Below are 16,455 nucleotides of genomic sequence, written 5' to 3'. Positions count from 1 at the left end.
CCTGTATAAGATATACATTATGAGTTGGTACTGCAGTAGGCTTGTGTTCTTCCTGTTTTCATTTGAATGCCAATGTCAAAAGTTGGCGATAGGATCTATCAATGGGTAATGTGTTATCAGCAGTATAAGCAAGAAATTGGCCCTTGTTATTAACTAAAAGTCTTATGTTTACTTTTTCTTTGAGCACTTTAATCTCTGGAAATGTTACTCCCGCATATCCACCATTTGGATGATAGTAATTCTTGGGCACGCTAAAGGAATTACACCCCTCACTGTCATGACAACGCAAAAATACATTTTCAATAAGATCCTCATTAATGCTTGTTTCATAGTTCTAATATTTCTCTTTGTCAGTATTCAATGCTACGATAACTTTATCATAGACACACACTTTCTTGAACTATTTGATCTTCACCATTTAAAATAAGATTTGATTGTTTATCCTTCTAATGTACAAGTAATGCTGTTCGAAGACGCACAAAAATGGCTATTGTCGATGCCCAGCCATAGATTACCACGGAGGCAGCCACACACAAAATTCTGGAATATGTTTAACTTGGAGCGAAATTGGTGGATCGGAACTGTGGAATCAGGGTGGATCCGGAACTGAAAAAACTGGATTCGGAACTGAGATTGGAGTGGGTATAGTGGAACGTTGGAGCAGTTGAACCGGGTGAAAGCCATCAGAACCAGAACTGGAACCAGGGTCCCTGGAGCCGTTGGAATTTTCCTTTAAGTCTGCCGATAAATTCTACTTTAGACGGTTATTTTGTAGGAGAATGTCTGAAAATGCTTTAGGTGTGATAATGCGCCCCGGAGGGTGTCAAGATCCGGCCATTGAGTGCCACGGTGGCGTGATTTGTCTTGGACTATATCATTCTAACAATTAAATACTATTTTCCTACTGTTCAAACAAAAAATATATATCCGGCAATTCAAGCGTCAGAAAACACTTAAGAGGCGATGGTGGGTGGAAAATAACCCTCTCACCTGTATAATATTTTGTTTTCAGTGCCCTAAGAATGATGTTTTTAATAATGCTTGTAAATTTGTTTATTAATAAACCTTGTACGCACAAAACAAAAAGCCTCTTTCTTTAGAATCAATGTTACAGGACCAGCCTTCAATATATTTCACTAAAGCTGTTTATGCATCTTTTAGCCTATGTAGATACGTATTATCGTTCAAGATTGCCTCTAATATAAGCGTAAAATTCTGTGTAGCGAAGAGGAAATCCCCCAGTACAAATAAAAATTATCTATCGGAGTATTCAAACGTCAAAAAACGATCAAGTTACGATGACGGGTACCAGAGGTTTTTTAACTTCAGTCATTTTTTCTTCGTGACGTTATTTAACTTTGAAACGTTTTTAACTTGGGGACGATTTTAACTTCGAGACATAAGTTTTCTTTGTGTCGTTTTTTTTGTTATTCGAGATGTTTCTTCAACTTCGAGACGTTTTTTCTTCGTGATATTTTTTTTTCTTTGAGATGTTTTTTCTTTGTAACCTATTTTCTGTGAGAAGTTTTTTTCTTCGCCACTTTTTTTCTTCGTGACGTTTCTTTTAACTTTTAGACGTTGTTTTTCTTTGTGGCATTTTTTTCCTCGAGATGTTTTTTAGCTTCGAGACATTTTTTCTTCTTTTGTTTCTCGATATGTTTTTTATTTCTCCTAGAGGTTTTTTCGTGACGTTTTTTAAAAGGGGGGAGGGTATGGGGGCTAGTCATGTACACTACGCTACCGTGTCTATCCATTTACTGTTTAAAACCAGAAAAAAATGCTTGAAAGAAAGATGGACTCCTTGCTACTCGTAATGTGTATTCTGCTAATAATCACGTTAATTTTCGCGTTCAAAAATAATCCATGGGAATGAATTTAACAGTTTGAGAATAATCTGTAGTTCGAGCAAGAGAATTGTAAGATCTAACAAGTAACGCAAGATTACGTCATCTTAACATGTAAATATTGGACCAAGATCAATTTTTTCGCAACCGGTGCTTCACCGCTTGACTAGTGGACCCTGAACTCTAACACGTCACGCGAGATTACGTAAAAAACACCTACATCTTGAGGAAAACACTTGTATAGTAAAAAAACAATTCCTATCACGTAACATACAGGTGTACTATAGTAACCTGTTTTTGATGGATTATAAAGTTCCCTCGGAACCAAAACAAGTCACGCTAGATTACGTAATCTTCACATGTAAATACTGGACCAAGATCATTTTTTTACAACCAGGGCTTCCCCGCTTGACTAGTGGACCCTGAATTCTAACAAGTCCTATTACGTAACAACCAAGGAAATCTTGAAGAAAACATTTGCATAAGTAAACAAACACTCCTTATTACGTAACATACAGGTGTCTATAGTATCTCGCAAGACCATGGTGTGCGTAATAACACCTTCAGGGAATCACTGTAAAAAACTTCTTCGTGATTAGTGGTGAAGGAGTAAACAGTAGCGACTATGGACCTTATGGAATAGATTGGGTCTACATTTTTTATATCTAGTGCCTTTTCCAAAACAAAATAAAACGTTATTTAGGACAGAACTACGTGTCCATATACAAGATAGTGTACCATGCGTCTCTTTTGACAGGGATAAGCTATCATGCTTGATTGATTCCGTTACTTGATTCCCTTAAATTTCGCAATGTCTAGTAGCAAAAAGCAAACTCTACCTCATTATAATCAAAAATTTCTGTTTTGGTTTGTAAATCAAAACGAACCATGTGCTAGCATGTTGTCAAAATATTAAAAAGAACGTGTTGTATAGAAATAAATTTGAAGGGGTTCGACGAGGATTGGTAAATTTCTTATTACTGGCTATTCTCAACGGTTGATGCTGCTTATTATTGATTAAACTAATTTATTTATGTGGCAAACAGGAACCACATACAATGGAAAGCTCCTTATCTAAGTTTTTTTTGTGCATAGAGAATAATAATCATGGCTCTAGCGATGGCTGCAACTTAGTAAATATGATAAAGTAACCACCAGTACCCCAACGAGTGGCAAATGTAGCCAATTTATTCATAACCGCGAAAGTCTATATAATTATTCGTACGCTTGTAAGGGAGTAACTAGATACAAAACAGCTATCCTATTTAAAGCAACCACCATGTTTTTGGTTTCTTTAACCTGGGAGAGCGATATGAATGGGCAAGAGTAACTGCCTTTAACCAACAAGAAATGTTTCCTCCTTCCTTTCTTGTATGCGGTTAATCTATATTAAACAGAATAAGCGAATAAGTCTATTAGAATATATTTACAATCTCTATGTTCGAAGTTTCAAATGGCGAATAATCCCTAAGGTCAGTCAAAAATATTTTAAACGCATGGGAAAGTCAAACATATAAATCCTTATGTACCAAATCAAATTTACTAAAAGAAAAAAAAGCAATATGCAAATATAGCAGCCAACGAACGTGTTAACAAATTTCGTTCACAATCCCTAGTTAGTCTTGGTGGGATCAACTAAAGTGAAAAGGAGAAAAGAGAACGTGTAAGAGGATCTGAAATTGCACTTGGGTCCAGAGTAGTACGCCTATTGTCTTCAGATGTTTTGTCTCAAAGGAGTAAACTAGAGCGGATTTTTGGTTCACTGTTTACCTTTGACCCTCTCCTCCACCCCCCTGTGGTATCACAATGGATTGCTGCTATGTCTGGCTATATCAGTCCGCGTGTTTGATTCCATCCTCCGCAAGGTTGGAAGACAGGCTTGCAACCTATTCATGTAAATAAAATCCAATAACTGAAACGACAGCTTGAACCCCTATGCGGCATCAGTGGTTTTGAAGGAACTTTGTCAATCCTTTGTCGATGTGCCTGCGGCATTAAAATTCTACCTGAAGTTATTTCAACATATTTTTTTTGTAATACTTTAAGTTTCCCATAGTAAAGAATCATCTCTAGCACTTTCCAATGAGCCAAAATAAATTAGCATACCACCATATTTCCTCATGGAAAGCATACAAACGTGATTCTTCAATAAGAAAATATTAAGATGATGTGCTTCTACTACGCAAAATATTGAGGCCTCCAATGCTTAAGGAAATAAGATATGCCTTGTGTCAGATGGATAGATTAGCATATGTCATCTAAAATCTGAAATTTAAGAAACTAAGAAATCCCAGAAGAAAAGAAGACAATTGTTTTTATCTTATTAGGTCCACTTGCTACAATATGGATTAGGAAGTTTGGTTTGCGCTCAACTATTATGTTTGGAGGATTATTTGCCTGTTTTGGGTATGTTGGAAGTGCACTTGCTGAAAATGTGGAAACTCTTCTCTTCACTTATGGGATTGTGGCTGGTAAGTCCTAGATCATTTAATACCACTTCTACTACTACTATTACTGCTAATAATTCACTATACCATAAAGGGTGGGCATTAGTAGCATAAGACACATCAATTAGGCTACTAAATATATATATTTTCCATAATCTTAAGCATTTCTGTTAATTCTTACCAGTAGATGCGACATCCGTCGTCCATTTACGGTGTTCAGGGAAAGGTCTAAGTAATGCATAGTCGCCACTTATGCGGCTTTTAATAAGAAATATTGGCTTATTTGAATTTCTTTAGAGAAATGTTGATTAATTTCTTCAAGAGTTTGCTGAGAGTTAGTCGAGAGATTATCGAGGAAAGACATTTATCTTCGTCTAGGACATGTTTTCTCCGATGATATGTACCAAATTCTACTTATGTTACTATTTTTTTTTTTATCTAGGGCTTCTCAAGTTTCCATTTTACAGGGTGGCTCACAATAATTTTGCTCTAACTCTAATTCGGCCATGGGCGCATTTTGAATGTATTATCATTTCTAGATCTGAGTCATGGTTTTTGGTTATCTTTGAATATAGATGGCATGAAGGCTCTCTTTGTAACCGAAAAGCCTATTAAAAAGATGGTTGACAATCTGAGATAATAGCCGCATTTGATTACTAACGTTCTCTACTTGTCGTCCTTGACGACAAAAAGATCAGGTGCTATGAGGAGTACGCAAAGGAAGTTTTCTTGGATGTGTTCTTTTTCTGGTTTTCATAATCGACCGAAGGATGAGCCTTGTGAAAAACCTCACACCTTTGCTGATGACATAAAAGTAATGATTTCCGTCAAGAAATACGAAGATCCCAGCAAACCCACTAAGGAGTTGCAGGCTGAGTTGAAAAAAATAAGGTGTGGACGGATGCATGGCTTCTCAGTTTTAATATGTCAAAAGCGACAGGAATCTTATTTTCAACGGTTTGAAGTGTGAAGGTTTTCCTTTCAGGTTAATTTATAGCAACTTTAATTCGAAACCCATGCATTGAAACAAGGATTGATAGAGCGTGGTGTCTATAGTGGAAATTTAAAAAATGCACTACCCTCCGTTAGAGGAGTTGTCAAAGCTCGTTGCAGACACAGAAAAGAAATTGCGAACTTCCGACCAGTCACCAAAGTACAGCTAGTGAGAGAGAGAGAGAGAGAGAGAGAGAGGAGAGGAGAGAGAGAGAGAGAGAGAGAGAGAGAGAGAGAGAGAGAGAGAGAGAGAGAGAGAGAGAGAGAGAGAGAGAGAGAGAGAGAGAGAGAGAGAGAGAGAGAGAGAGAGAGAGAGAGAGATCGGTATATTTAGAAACTATCGTAGCATAGCTAAATTCAGTTTTTTCACAAAAATCATACATTTAAACAAAAATCACACACTACAACTCAGCATTAAAAATTTATGTGAAAAAAGGCACAAATGAGTTGGCGTAACGATTAGTTCGTACTTTAGGGGGTACAAGTTTATTTTGTAACCGAGTTCGGCTATTGGGAGGGGCTGGTTCGGGTAGTAGTAATCGGTGGCTCTTGTTGGCTAAGACGGATTTTCCAAATTGCTGAATAGGGTGTTCAAGCCTGACTTTAAGTGGAGATAAATCTAATTTAGCGAGGGCTTGATCATAGGGTATGTCGCGGTTTCGGAGTATAATCCTTGTTACTCTTTTCTGGACGCACTCTATGTCACGTAATAGGTACGCTGTGCGGATAGCAGATGGACCCCACACCGGGCACGCGTACTCGAGCAACGGGCGAACATAACACATATAGGTATGGAGAAGACTTTCAGTATCACACCCAAAACGCCTCATTTTGGTAAGTGTCCGAAGGCTTGCATTAGCCTTGTGGATGGTTAAATTAATATGGGCACTGAAACTAAAGTCACTAGTGAAAGTTACTCCTAAGATTTTTATTTCGTTCACAATCGGGAAACGGACTAGAGGCATATATTCCGCTTTAGAGGGTTGAAACGAATTATCTTCGAATTGGCTACGTTAATGGTAAGATCATGACTTGAACATTCGGTCTTTAGCTAATCAAATAACTGGTCTGAAAACTACCTCGTATATGGTACACCCGGCCATGAATACTTGAAAACAAGTTCTGGCCAACGATACGTCCTCACGAGGAGCGGCCATCTATTAAAGTTAATCTTTGAAATTCTTCTCTCATATCGTTCAAGAAAAAGTATACAAATTAGCAACCCCGAGTTTAGACCCGAAGGAGCATCAAGCGGGATACTGAAGGCTGGATTTAGTGAGAGGAGAGAAAAAAATAGTTTTAAGTACATTTGGACCTCACAGTGTTTTTAAATTTTTAAAAAGAGCTGGATTTTCTTTTTTTGTTTTGGTACTTGTCCATTGTATCAGCGCTGCCTATAAATACATTAAATAAAAGAATGTAACTTCTGAACTGAGAGTAAGGAACAACTTTGAAGCTTAAAACGAACAGAAATTATTCCATATTTGAGAGGGGCTGTCCCTTCTCATTACCTCTCTCGCCACGCTAAAGTATTTCAGAAATTTAAAAAAGCTTCTATTTAAACGACCCTTGTGTTTTAGGAGTCGCTTATAGAGAATTGGGTCAAAAAGTCAAACTTTTGCGTAAAGAGTGCAGCATTGAGGAGGGGACAACCCCTTTCATATCCTTAATAATTTCTGTTTGTTTTTAATTTCAATCTTGCTCCTTACTTTCAGTTGAAGAAAACTTGTTTTTTGTTTATTTAATTTCTTATCGTTTTTCAAATAATTTCGAGGAATCCTACTCGCCTCCATGGAAAACTCCCTCACCCAAATTCCTAAAATTAAAGTTACTATCTCGTAAAATACCCCCCCCCAAAAAAAAAATCCTCCCGGACAAGTCTATCTTTGCTGAAAATCCCCCAGGAAATTTCTTGCGGATGATTCTGCGTGAAAAATTCTCCTTTGCATGCTTTCATTTGAAAAAGAAATAAGTTCTGGTCGCTTTTCAAATCATATCGGATATTCCCCCCCCCCCTAAAAATTTTTACTCAGAAATTTTCCCGTACCAGTGGAAAGTTACTTACTTGTACTTGTTTCAGGACACAAGCTCTTCAGCTCTCCCTGGCGCTATGATCTGGCAGACGGTTGAGTGCCAAGCCGCTCGGTCGTGTGTGTGTGGTGCACATATTTCAAGCCACTGCTTGTCCCATCTTCGGCCGTGTCGTCGGAAACCACCAATCGGCTCTAGGTCCGCCTTGAGTGTGTTAAGCCAGGTCTTGACTTGTCCACCTCGCTTCTTCTTCCAGTGTGCGAGGGGTTTGCAGTATAGCGCCTTTTTAGTGAGGGTGTCATCTGACCTCCGACAAACATGGCCAAACCAAGTTAGGCGGCGTTTTTTTATTAGGGCTTCAATGTCATGCTTCTGGTGGCATCGTCTACGAATTTCGACGTTGCTAATTCTGTCTCGGAGGGAGACACCGAGGATTTGTCTCAGGCAGGAGTGGTCGAATACTTTGAGAGCATGAACATCCGCTGCTTTCAGGGGCCATGTCTCGCATCCGTAAAGGAGTACGGAGCGGACGGTTGCTTCAAAGATCTGGATTTTTGTTTTTAGTAGGACGTCTCTTTGTCTCCACAGGTTCTTCCTAAGTTGAGCAAAGACTATCGATGCTGATGATATTCTGCTCTGGACTTCCTTACTGCAGCCGCCGGAAATGTCGATGAGGGATCCCAGGTACTTGAACTGGTCAACGACCTCTAAACGGGAGTTGTCGATAGAGATGCCCCTTGTGAGTACATCCTCAGAATTTTTCAGAATTTTGGTTTTATCCTTACTGATCTTCAGCCCAACCAAATCTGCAGTAGCAGCAACATTACACAGCATGGCTTGCGCATGATCTATATCGTTTTCTAGCAAGGCAATGTCATCCGCGTAGTCAAGGTCTTTGATGGAGAAGTCAGGGCTTACTTCAACGCCTCTGGCAGATTGCATGGCGCGCTTCATGATCCAATCGATAACAAAGTTGAAGAGGATGGGGGACAGGATGCAGCCCTGTCTCACCCCGAAATCGATGTCGAAGAGGGAGGACAGCTCTCCATCAGCTTGTATACAGGCACGAACGTGTTGGTAGTATGCCTGAATAAGGCGTATCAGCTTATCAGGGACGCCGTCCTCTTGCATCGCAGCCCATATGCCATCTCTAACGATCGAGTCAAAGGCCGTTATAAAATCTATGAAGACGGCTATAGTAATCTGATTGTGTTTCATGCGGTGTTCGAGAATTTGCCGGAGTGTAAAGAGCTGATCAATGCAGCCCATTCCTGGCCGAAAGCCCGCCTGGTTTGGGCGTGTGGTCGTGTTTCTGATTGAGCTGAAGCGGTTGAGTAAAATCATGGCAAATATTTTGGCAGCGATGCTTATGAGCGATATCCCCCGGTAATTCTTGCATTCAGCTTTATCCCCTTTTTTATACAGGGGGATGATAATTGAAACTTTCCAATCGTCTGGGAGAACCTCCTGTACCCAAATTTTCTTGAGCAGTTTTTCTAGGTTCCGTGCAAGAAGCCTGGGGCTTGCCTTGTAGATTTCTGCTGGTATGGCGTCAATTCCCGGCGCTTTATGATTCTTCAGCTTCTTTATTGCTGTCAGGATTTCCTCTTCGTCAGGGGGCTCTATTTTGACTCCTGCGTATTGGTTAATGAGCGTTGATGAAGGAGGTGGGGGAGGTTGGGTCACTTGAAGATTTGGAGCAGGTGATGAAGGGTCGACTTGGGGATTTAGGAGATTCTGGAAATGGCGCTTCCAACGGTCAACGACTTCGTCACGACTCGTTAGGATGTTACCGTGTTCGTCTCTTACAGAGGCCGAGTTCTTCGACCTCTTCCCAGTGGACTCTTTAAGCAGCTGATACAGTTTCCTAGTATCAGACAGGCTAGCTGCTTTTTGCATCTCCACCGCCATATTCTCCCAGTACTTCCTTCTGTCTTTTCTGCCCGACTGGTGACATAGCTTGCGTAGCTGTTTGAATTCAGCTGAGTGGCGTGATGGTAACAGACTTTTCTTCGTTGCAAGTCGGATGGTCTCTTCGGACATCCACCGTCTTCGCTTTCGCTTCACTCTTCCAAGAGTTTCGAGAGCTACCTCCTGTAGTGTATTTCGGAACTTCTGCCAATCTTCGTTAACCGACGACCCGCTCGAGTTCCCGTCCTCAGGAGACTCATTTGAGTGTTCATGCTCGAGGGCGGTGAAACGATTTGAAAGTTGAACACGGAATTGTTCTACTACTGTCGGGTCCTTAAGACGGGCAACGTCAAATCTTTTTGGGGGTTCCTTCCGTTTACGAGCCACTAGCCTGATCTTCACAGACATTTTGACCAAGGTATGATCCGACCCGCCCTTGGAACCTGTGTCAGGTCCAACCCTGCTGAAAATTCCCACCGGAACACTGAAATTCTGGAAAATTTCCCAGGTGTAAATTTCCCCTTGGAAGCTCACCCCCATAAGATACATCCCCACGAAAAATTTTCTCCGTATTAAATCACCCAAAGCAGAAAACTCCTCCCACCCCCCAAAAAAAGAAGAAAGACATCTTTATAATTCTCGAATATTAGGCGTATACGGAAACAATGGGTAAATCTCGTAACATATAGCCCTATCGCCAGGGAATGTAGGGGATAATAATAACACCAAAGGAATAGCTATTGGACCTTTCAACTACGCTGAACAAAATTATTGTCTCAAAATTTTTATCGGACGAATTTGGAGAGAAACAGGCGTGGAAGGGGGCTTAGCTGCTCTCCAATCCTTTTGGTTACTTAAAAATGGCACTAGAACTTCTCATTTTTGATCAAACAAGCACTCTTCTGATCTTTTAGAATCCCTGGTTTGATCCGATCATCCCTGGGGAAAAAAAACAACAACAAATAAACAAATGACTACACATCCACTATTTTTTTCTAACAAAATAAACTGCAAAATTCCAAATATTTTTCTTTGATAGGAGATTCAAACCTCTACAATAGGATCCTCTGATACGCTGATTCTGATGGTATGATTTTCATTACAATCACTTGATGTTTTGGGGTGTTTCACACATTTTCCAAAAATTGAGCAAATTTTCTCAGGTTTGTAACTCTTGATGGATAATACTAAACTTAATGAACATTATATAACTTGAATCTATTATTATCAAAACCCTCTTTTGATAAAAATTACAATTTTAGTTACGATTGAGCCGCGTTATTCCTTGCTTACTGTGTGTTACTGTGAACTGTTTGATACATTTTAGCGTAAAAGTTAGAACTGTTGACTGTCGTTGAAACATGCATAAAACAAGGATTTATAGTTCTGTATAAATGTAACATTATAAATGAGCATTATAAGCATAATTTTATCTGTACATCCCAGTACCAAGCTGTCTCAGGCAACCTACCTGAGTCCAAAACAGTGCGAATAATCCTTTTCTAACCCTTATGTTTAAGTACAGCAATAAAAAATTATCTTCCTGCACCTCCTAATCTTTTCTACGAGAAAAAAGAAACAAACAATTTCAATTTTCATCATTCCATGTGACCGTTACAAGTATATTGTAAACATAAATGTTGTGGCTTATAATAGACGAAAGTGCCGCTAAGTTTGCATTACATTTGGTTATATTAGTTTATTTTGGCTTTTAATTTAGTTTTAATACTTGGTAAATATGGATACATTTCCATTATAGAGTCACGAATTAGGTAGACACAGCACTCGATGCCTATTTTATGCTCTTTCCGAATATAATAATCCCTTTATTAGGAAATTCAATTCTAAGCCCTTTAAATACCCTTCAAGATGATACACTTTTATCTGGTTTTTGCTATAGAAAAGGGTTAAAAGATTGGTTTGAAGCTTACTATTTGATCATATATCAATTTCATTAAAATTATATAATCCAAAAGCATTGGTTTTATACGATCCAATTCGGTAAACAATTTTGAAATTAATTTTGCTATGTGTTACCGTTGTTGTTATTAGTTCTTTCTGGTCGTTGCCCACTGCACGCGTGGCACAAACAATATAGCCTATCCAAACACACAGCTCTTAAAGATTTTCACAACAATATGAGAAAGTTGAATTCTTAGAGGGCTCTCTTGCAGATTTCGCCATGTTTACTTGACGCAGTTTTCGTTCTATTAAAGGCTGCGTTTTTTGAGCGCTAAAATTTGCTCGACGTTACGATAATGAACATAGAAAAGCAGGCGATAGGGGTGTAGAAAAAATCAAGATTGCTTTATTGTAGTTGTAATTAATCAGATTCATAAAATGAATTTGTGTAAAATAAATTTATAAATGAAAATAAATATTTTATTAATATGATAAAAATAATGTGTAATTAAGTTGTAATGATAATCATATTATTTAATTGTTAAAAGTAAATAATAAAGTAATGTCAATATAATTTATGCTAAAAAAACATACATGATAAAATCAACCCTGACATCATCATTACCAAAAATTTGACTGTAATTTCATAGTACTTGATTTTGCAAGGCTCACATACTGAATTTGCTGATATTTTTTTCTGGTATGAAAATTACAACTCCATGCTGAAACGACGATGAAATTTATCTACTCCTTCCTCCGTGGGCTTGGATATTGTTTTGACATTTCGTGCTGAGAAAATGTAGCCTTTACTGTCTAAAAGAAGAAGAAGAATGCATACAATAAACAGGGTGAAATTGATATAAAATTGCTTATTCTTGAAAAACCAACGCCTATGGATTATAAAATCTGAGCAAAATGGATTTATATTCAAAAAGTAAATTTTAAACTGGCATTTTAATTGTTTTCTACTGTCATTAATATGGAGAAAAATGTATCTTTAAAGGTCCATAAAGGGATTAAATCTATTTAGATGTAAGTTATCCGCTATTGATTCCGGTTGTATAATAGTAAACCTTGAGCGCAAAAATAAAAAGGGAAAGAAAAATTTAACAAAAAATACCTTTACTTGTAACTAGATGGTATATAAGGCTTATAAACATATGTAAAAAGGAATATTATAATATACTTTTTTCAGAAACGCGTGTAAACATTATTTTTTCGCAAGTCATATGCTAAAATTAACGGTAAAAAAAATATTAAGAAATACACAATAAAAATAAATACTTTAGCGTGACTTGCTAGAAGAAAGCAAAAAATATTGGTCAAATGAGAGAGGCACACTTACTCCTGCCGTTTAGCCGTGCCATTTAACCTAACACTTGGAAAACTATAGGCTCAACAACTCTCTTAGCTCTATGACTATCTACCTTAATTCTACTGCCCTAGGAATGACCCATGGAGGGATAATAGATAGACTTATTTATTACAAATGAACTAACATCATTTTTATACAATCCTAATAAGGGGTGGGGTGGAGGGATTAATGCCAGAATCGCCTCTCACTCAATTGGACTATTTGTCTTGGCTTTTATACAATTGCCATGACTGGATGCCCACAGCTGTTCTATTTTAATTCAGTCCTAATGCCATTTTGAATTAAAATGGGATAGTTGTGGGCACAACGTCATGGCTAATTGTAGAAAAGGCCAAGACAAATAGTGTAATTGAGTGAGAGCCAATTCTGGCATTAATCAACACTGTTACCAATAATATATGCTCACCTATTTATTAATTTTTAGGCTTTGGCTGCTGTCTAAACTACACTGCCTGGTTCATTGCTATAAGCAGGTCATTTGTGCGTTACAAGTCTTTAGCATTATCGCTGTCAAGTGTTGGGGTAGGAATTGGTGTGTTCGCCCTTGGACCATTCTTTAATGTTATTATTTTTGAATATGGATTAAGCAGCTCGTTTCTGATAAGCGCTGGTATGGCACTTCAGCTCTGTGTTTTTGGGTCGCTTGTTTTCCCAGTGAGAGAGATAAGTTCAAAAAAGGTTAACAATTTGGAAGAAGAGCATATCGTTAAACTTCTACCAGTTAAACCGAACGAAGAAATAAAAATGGACGCTTGTGAAATGTGTTCCTTAACATCATATCACGAACATGAAATAATCAACATTAAAATGACAACTAGAGAGGCTATTCTTAATCCAAGCGGTTTGTGTTTACATGTAGCCAACTTTCTATGGATGGGATCCACACTCATCATATATGTCATGATGAGGGATTACGTCAACTTTGTTCAATTGGATGAATATTTTCTACTCTCTTTCACCGTAATTGGTGCTGGTGATCTTATTGGGAGACTTAGCACTGGATTTGTGATAAAAATTACTGGTGTAAGTTCACCAGTGTTAATGGTAATAGCATCATCTTTATGTTTCGTTAGCATCATATCATTTTCAACTGTGGAGAATGGCGTGCAACTACTGGTTCAGGTCGCCTTATTTGGTATTACTTATGGGTTTCAAAATATACTTGTAGTGCTTGTGCCTGCAACTATTTTTGGTGAAGAAAATTTAGACTTGGTTTTGGGCTACACTTTCTTCTTTTCTGGCTTGGGACTGCTAATGCTGACACCAATAGCCGGTGAGTTGACATGTTTGGGGGATCAGAGAAAATTTTGAACTTAAATAACATGTAAAAGATTGGAAATTGAACCATAATAATTGTCCACAAACTTTTATTTCAGTCTAAAATTGATGCTAAAAAATAATCGATTTTTTTCATTGTTTAACAAAATAAAATAAAAGTTTGGTCCAACGAAATGCTTATAGCTGGGAAAACTTTTGCAAGGGAAATGTTCGCGAGGAAAACAAATCAGTGAATTAGTTTTAATCCACGTTTTCATTAAAATTTCCAGTTTTTTCAAATTGGGCCATCAATTATTGTTTAAGGTTCAATAAAAAATTCCATCCATAATAGGAAAAAACATATTTGTTAAAAAAGAAATACTGTCATTCTATTTCTGGGGATTCGATACCCTAAAAATCATTTTGTGAGTCTCAGCGTCGGCTGACTGTCTCAAAAACAGAGGACCAATTAGTGTATTTTCAAGCAACTCAGGGAAACCCCCGAAGCTATCTAAAAAAAAATTAATAGAGGATCTCAAGTACAACAACAGTTAAAAAAGCTAACGAGGGGCTAGTTTAAACTAAAGAAAATGTATAACCTCTCACTAGTTGTTAAGCAAGCCCTGTCTATCCAATGCAGATACAGCATAAATAATACGCATCCTGCGTTGGCAAGGCTTTCAATCACAGGGGGTAACAACAACCCCCGAAAACGTAAAATTTGAGCTAATTTTTAGCATTTCCCGAGAAGATACACTAGAATATTTTGAAGAACTTTCTTTTTCACAAATTTCAAAAGAAAAACTCTGCTCCATTCAATTGAAAAAAAAAAATCATCATTTCCAATGATTTAAGTCTTATTAAGTCAAAATATCTCTCTCTCCGGCACAAAATGGGAGAAGTAAAATGTTTCTTGTTCTATTTTAAGCAATTTCCAAAAAAAGTTATCGGCTTTTAGCTTTCTATGGCTTATTAGGATCTTTTATCCCAGCTCGGTAAGCTGTGGTCAGACTACCCAATGAATTCTAAATAGTTTTACCACATATACTAAAAAAGTTTACAATGGATGAGATTGGGTGATAGGCATCAAATCCCTTTATGATCTCCAAAATGTCCTTGTCTTCAGAAATGCTACATAAATAATTTATTTGTCCATGTTTAAACCAATAAAAAGATTTCGGTCATGCCTAAACGGCAGGTAAAACTGCTACCAAGGCTTAAAATAACAACAGTATTCAAAATTTGTATGGTTACGTATTTAAAAATTATGTAGCCTAACTTGTATGATTGAACCATTCTCTTTTTAACCTTTAATGGGTTTTAGTCAATAAACCCATGTGCCTTAATGGACCATTGGTAGACAATTTTGTTCTGTGAACCATAGGCTGTGCCTTAATTAAGCTCGATGCTGAATTGAAGAATGAATTGATGCTGAAAATGAGATGAAGTTGTTCATCAACGTTGTAACGTTCCGTATATTTTCCACTATTTAAAAAAAATGTACTACCTCCGTCCGATTTTAGTTATTAATGTAATCGAAACTTGTTAGTGACAATCGAAATTTAAAAAGTTTCATAACTTAAAATTTTACATTAATACGTATCAGTCGTACGGAAAAGGTTTAACAGTTTTGAAAGCTATGAATTTTAAGTTATTCATCATTTCTCTTTAGAAAAGCACAGTTTGTCGAGTATCCTAGTTCAAAGACTTAATATTTTAAACTACCAAAAAGTTTTGTCAACCAAAATAACAACACCATGTGTGTAACTATATTTTCACTGTTTCTTACTGGCAATGCTACCTACGCAAGTGCAGATATGCAGTCAGTTTTCAAGGTTGGAATCACCTATTCATCCTCAGTTATTTCTGATTTATGCGATACCGGTCTGGTAAACGAAACACACCCAAAAAGAGACATTATGTTAATCCTAATTATATAAATTATCAGAACATGATGATAATATAATACTTTAAAGACAGAATTATAGAAACTACGACAAAGAGCAATGGAAAGCTGGTCATGGAGAATGCACTATTTTAAATGCGTAACCTAATCTAACTTGACTTAACCCCCCAACCACCTCTAAATATTAAATATTAAAATTAAAATATACCTAAATTGCAGTTTCCTCACACAAAATAAGCAAATCATGACCGATTCCAGAGTGGCAAAGCGGTTTTATCAGATCTTATACAACGTAATTATTGACTGTGTTTCGTTTAACAGGCAAGTACGATTTATGCACCTTAATCTTCCTAATATTAATATTAAACCCCATACTCCGGTGCCTAGATTCCTAAGACTGTCAAAAATTATTTATGTTGCTAACACTACGGAGAAGAAAACTCCCACTAAAGCGTGTGATCTCGTGTGGCAGCACAATATATCTGTTCTAAAAAATGTTGTATGAAAGAAGTAAAATGCTTAAGAAATAATTTTTAAGGATTATTGGGATTTTATCATTCGTTGGACTCTTCAAGGAGTTGGAATTCACATTATTTATTGCATTCTCAGTTGCTTTTATTTGTTTATGGTTTGGAGATATCTGCTTTAAAGCTCTTTTAAACTGTTGGCAATTTGAAGTCCCTAATAAAGTTTTTTTGTAATTGTAAGCTACAAAAAAAGTCACTAGTTTTTCAAAAATTTGTTTTCTATTTTATTTTTAATATCATAATATCGTTCCTTGTGCTTATT

General features: G+C 37.2%; 1 protein-coding gene across 3 annotated transcripts in view; it reads left to right on the top strand.

Moving 5' to 3' along the window:
- The window catches only part of LOC136037109 (monocarboxylate transporter 6-like), a 30,164-nt gene that overhangs the window by 13,341 nt on the left and 368 nt on the right, over positions 1–16,455 (top strand). For 2 of the 3 annotated variants that reach the window (XM_065719577.1, XM_065719576.1), the window contains 2 exons: positions 4,172–4,315; positions 12,928–13,776. In XM_065719577.1, coding sequence (XP_065575649.1) covers positions 4,172–4,315; positions 12,928–13,776 — 993 coding nt within the window. The remainder of the gene's footprint in view (positions 1–4,171; positions 4,316–12,927; positions 13,777–16,455) is intronic. The other variant, XM_065719578.1, reaches the window with a different exon arrangement.

Source organism: Artemia franciscana, chromosome 16 (genome assembly GCF_032884065.1).
Source record: "Artemia franciscana chromosome 16, ASM3288406v1, whole genome shotgun sequence".
Taxonomy (NCBI): domain Eukaryota; kingdom Metazoa; phylum Arthropoda; class Branchiopoda; order Anostraca; family Artemiidae; genus Artemia; species Artemia franciscana.
The sequence above is the reverse complement of the archived record's forward strand: the minus strand, read 5'-3'. Positions and strand labels throughout refer to the sequence as shown.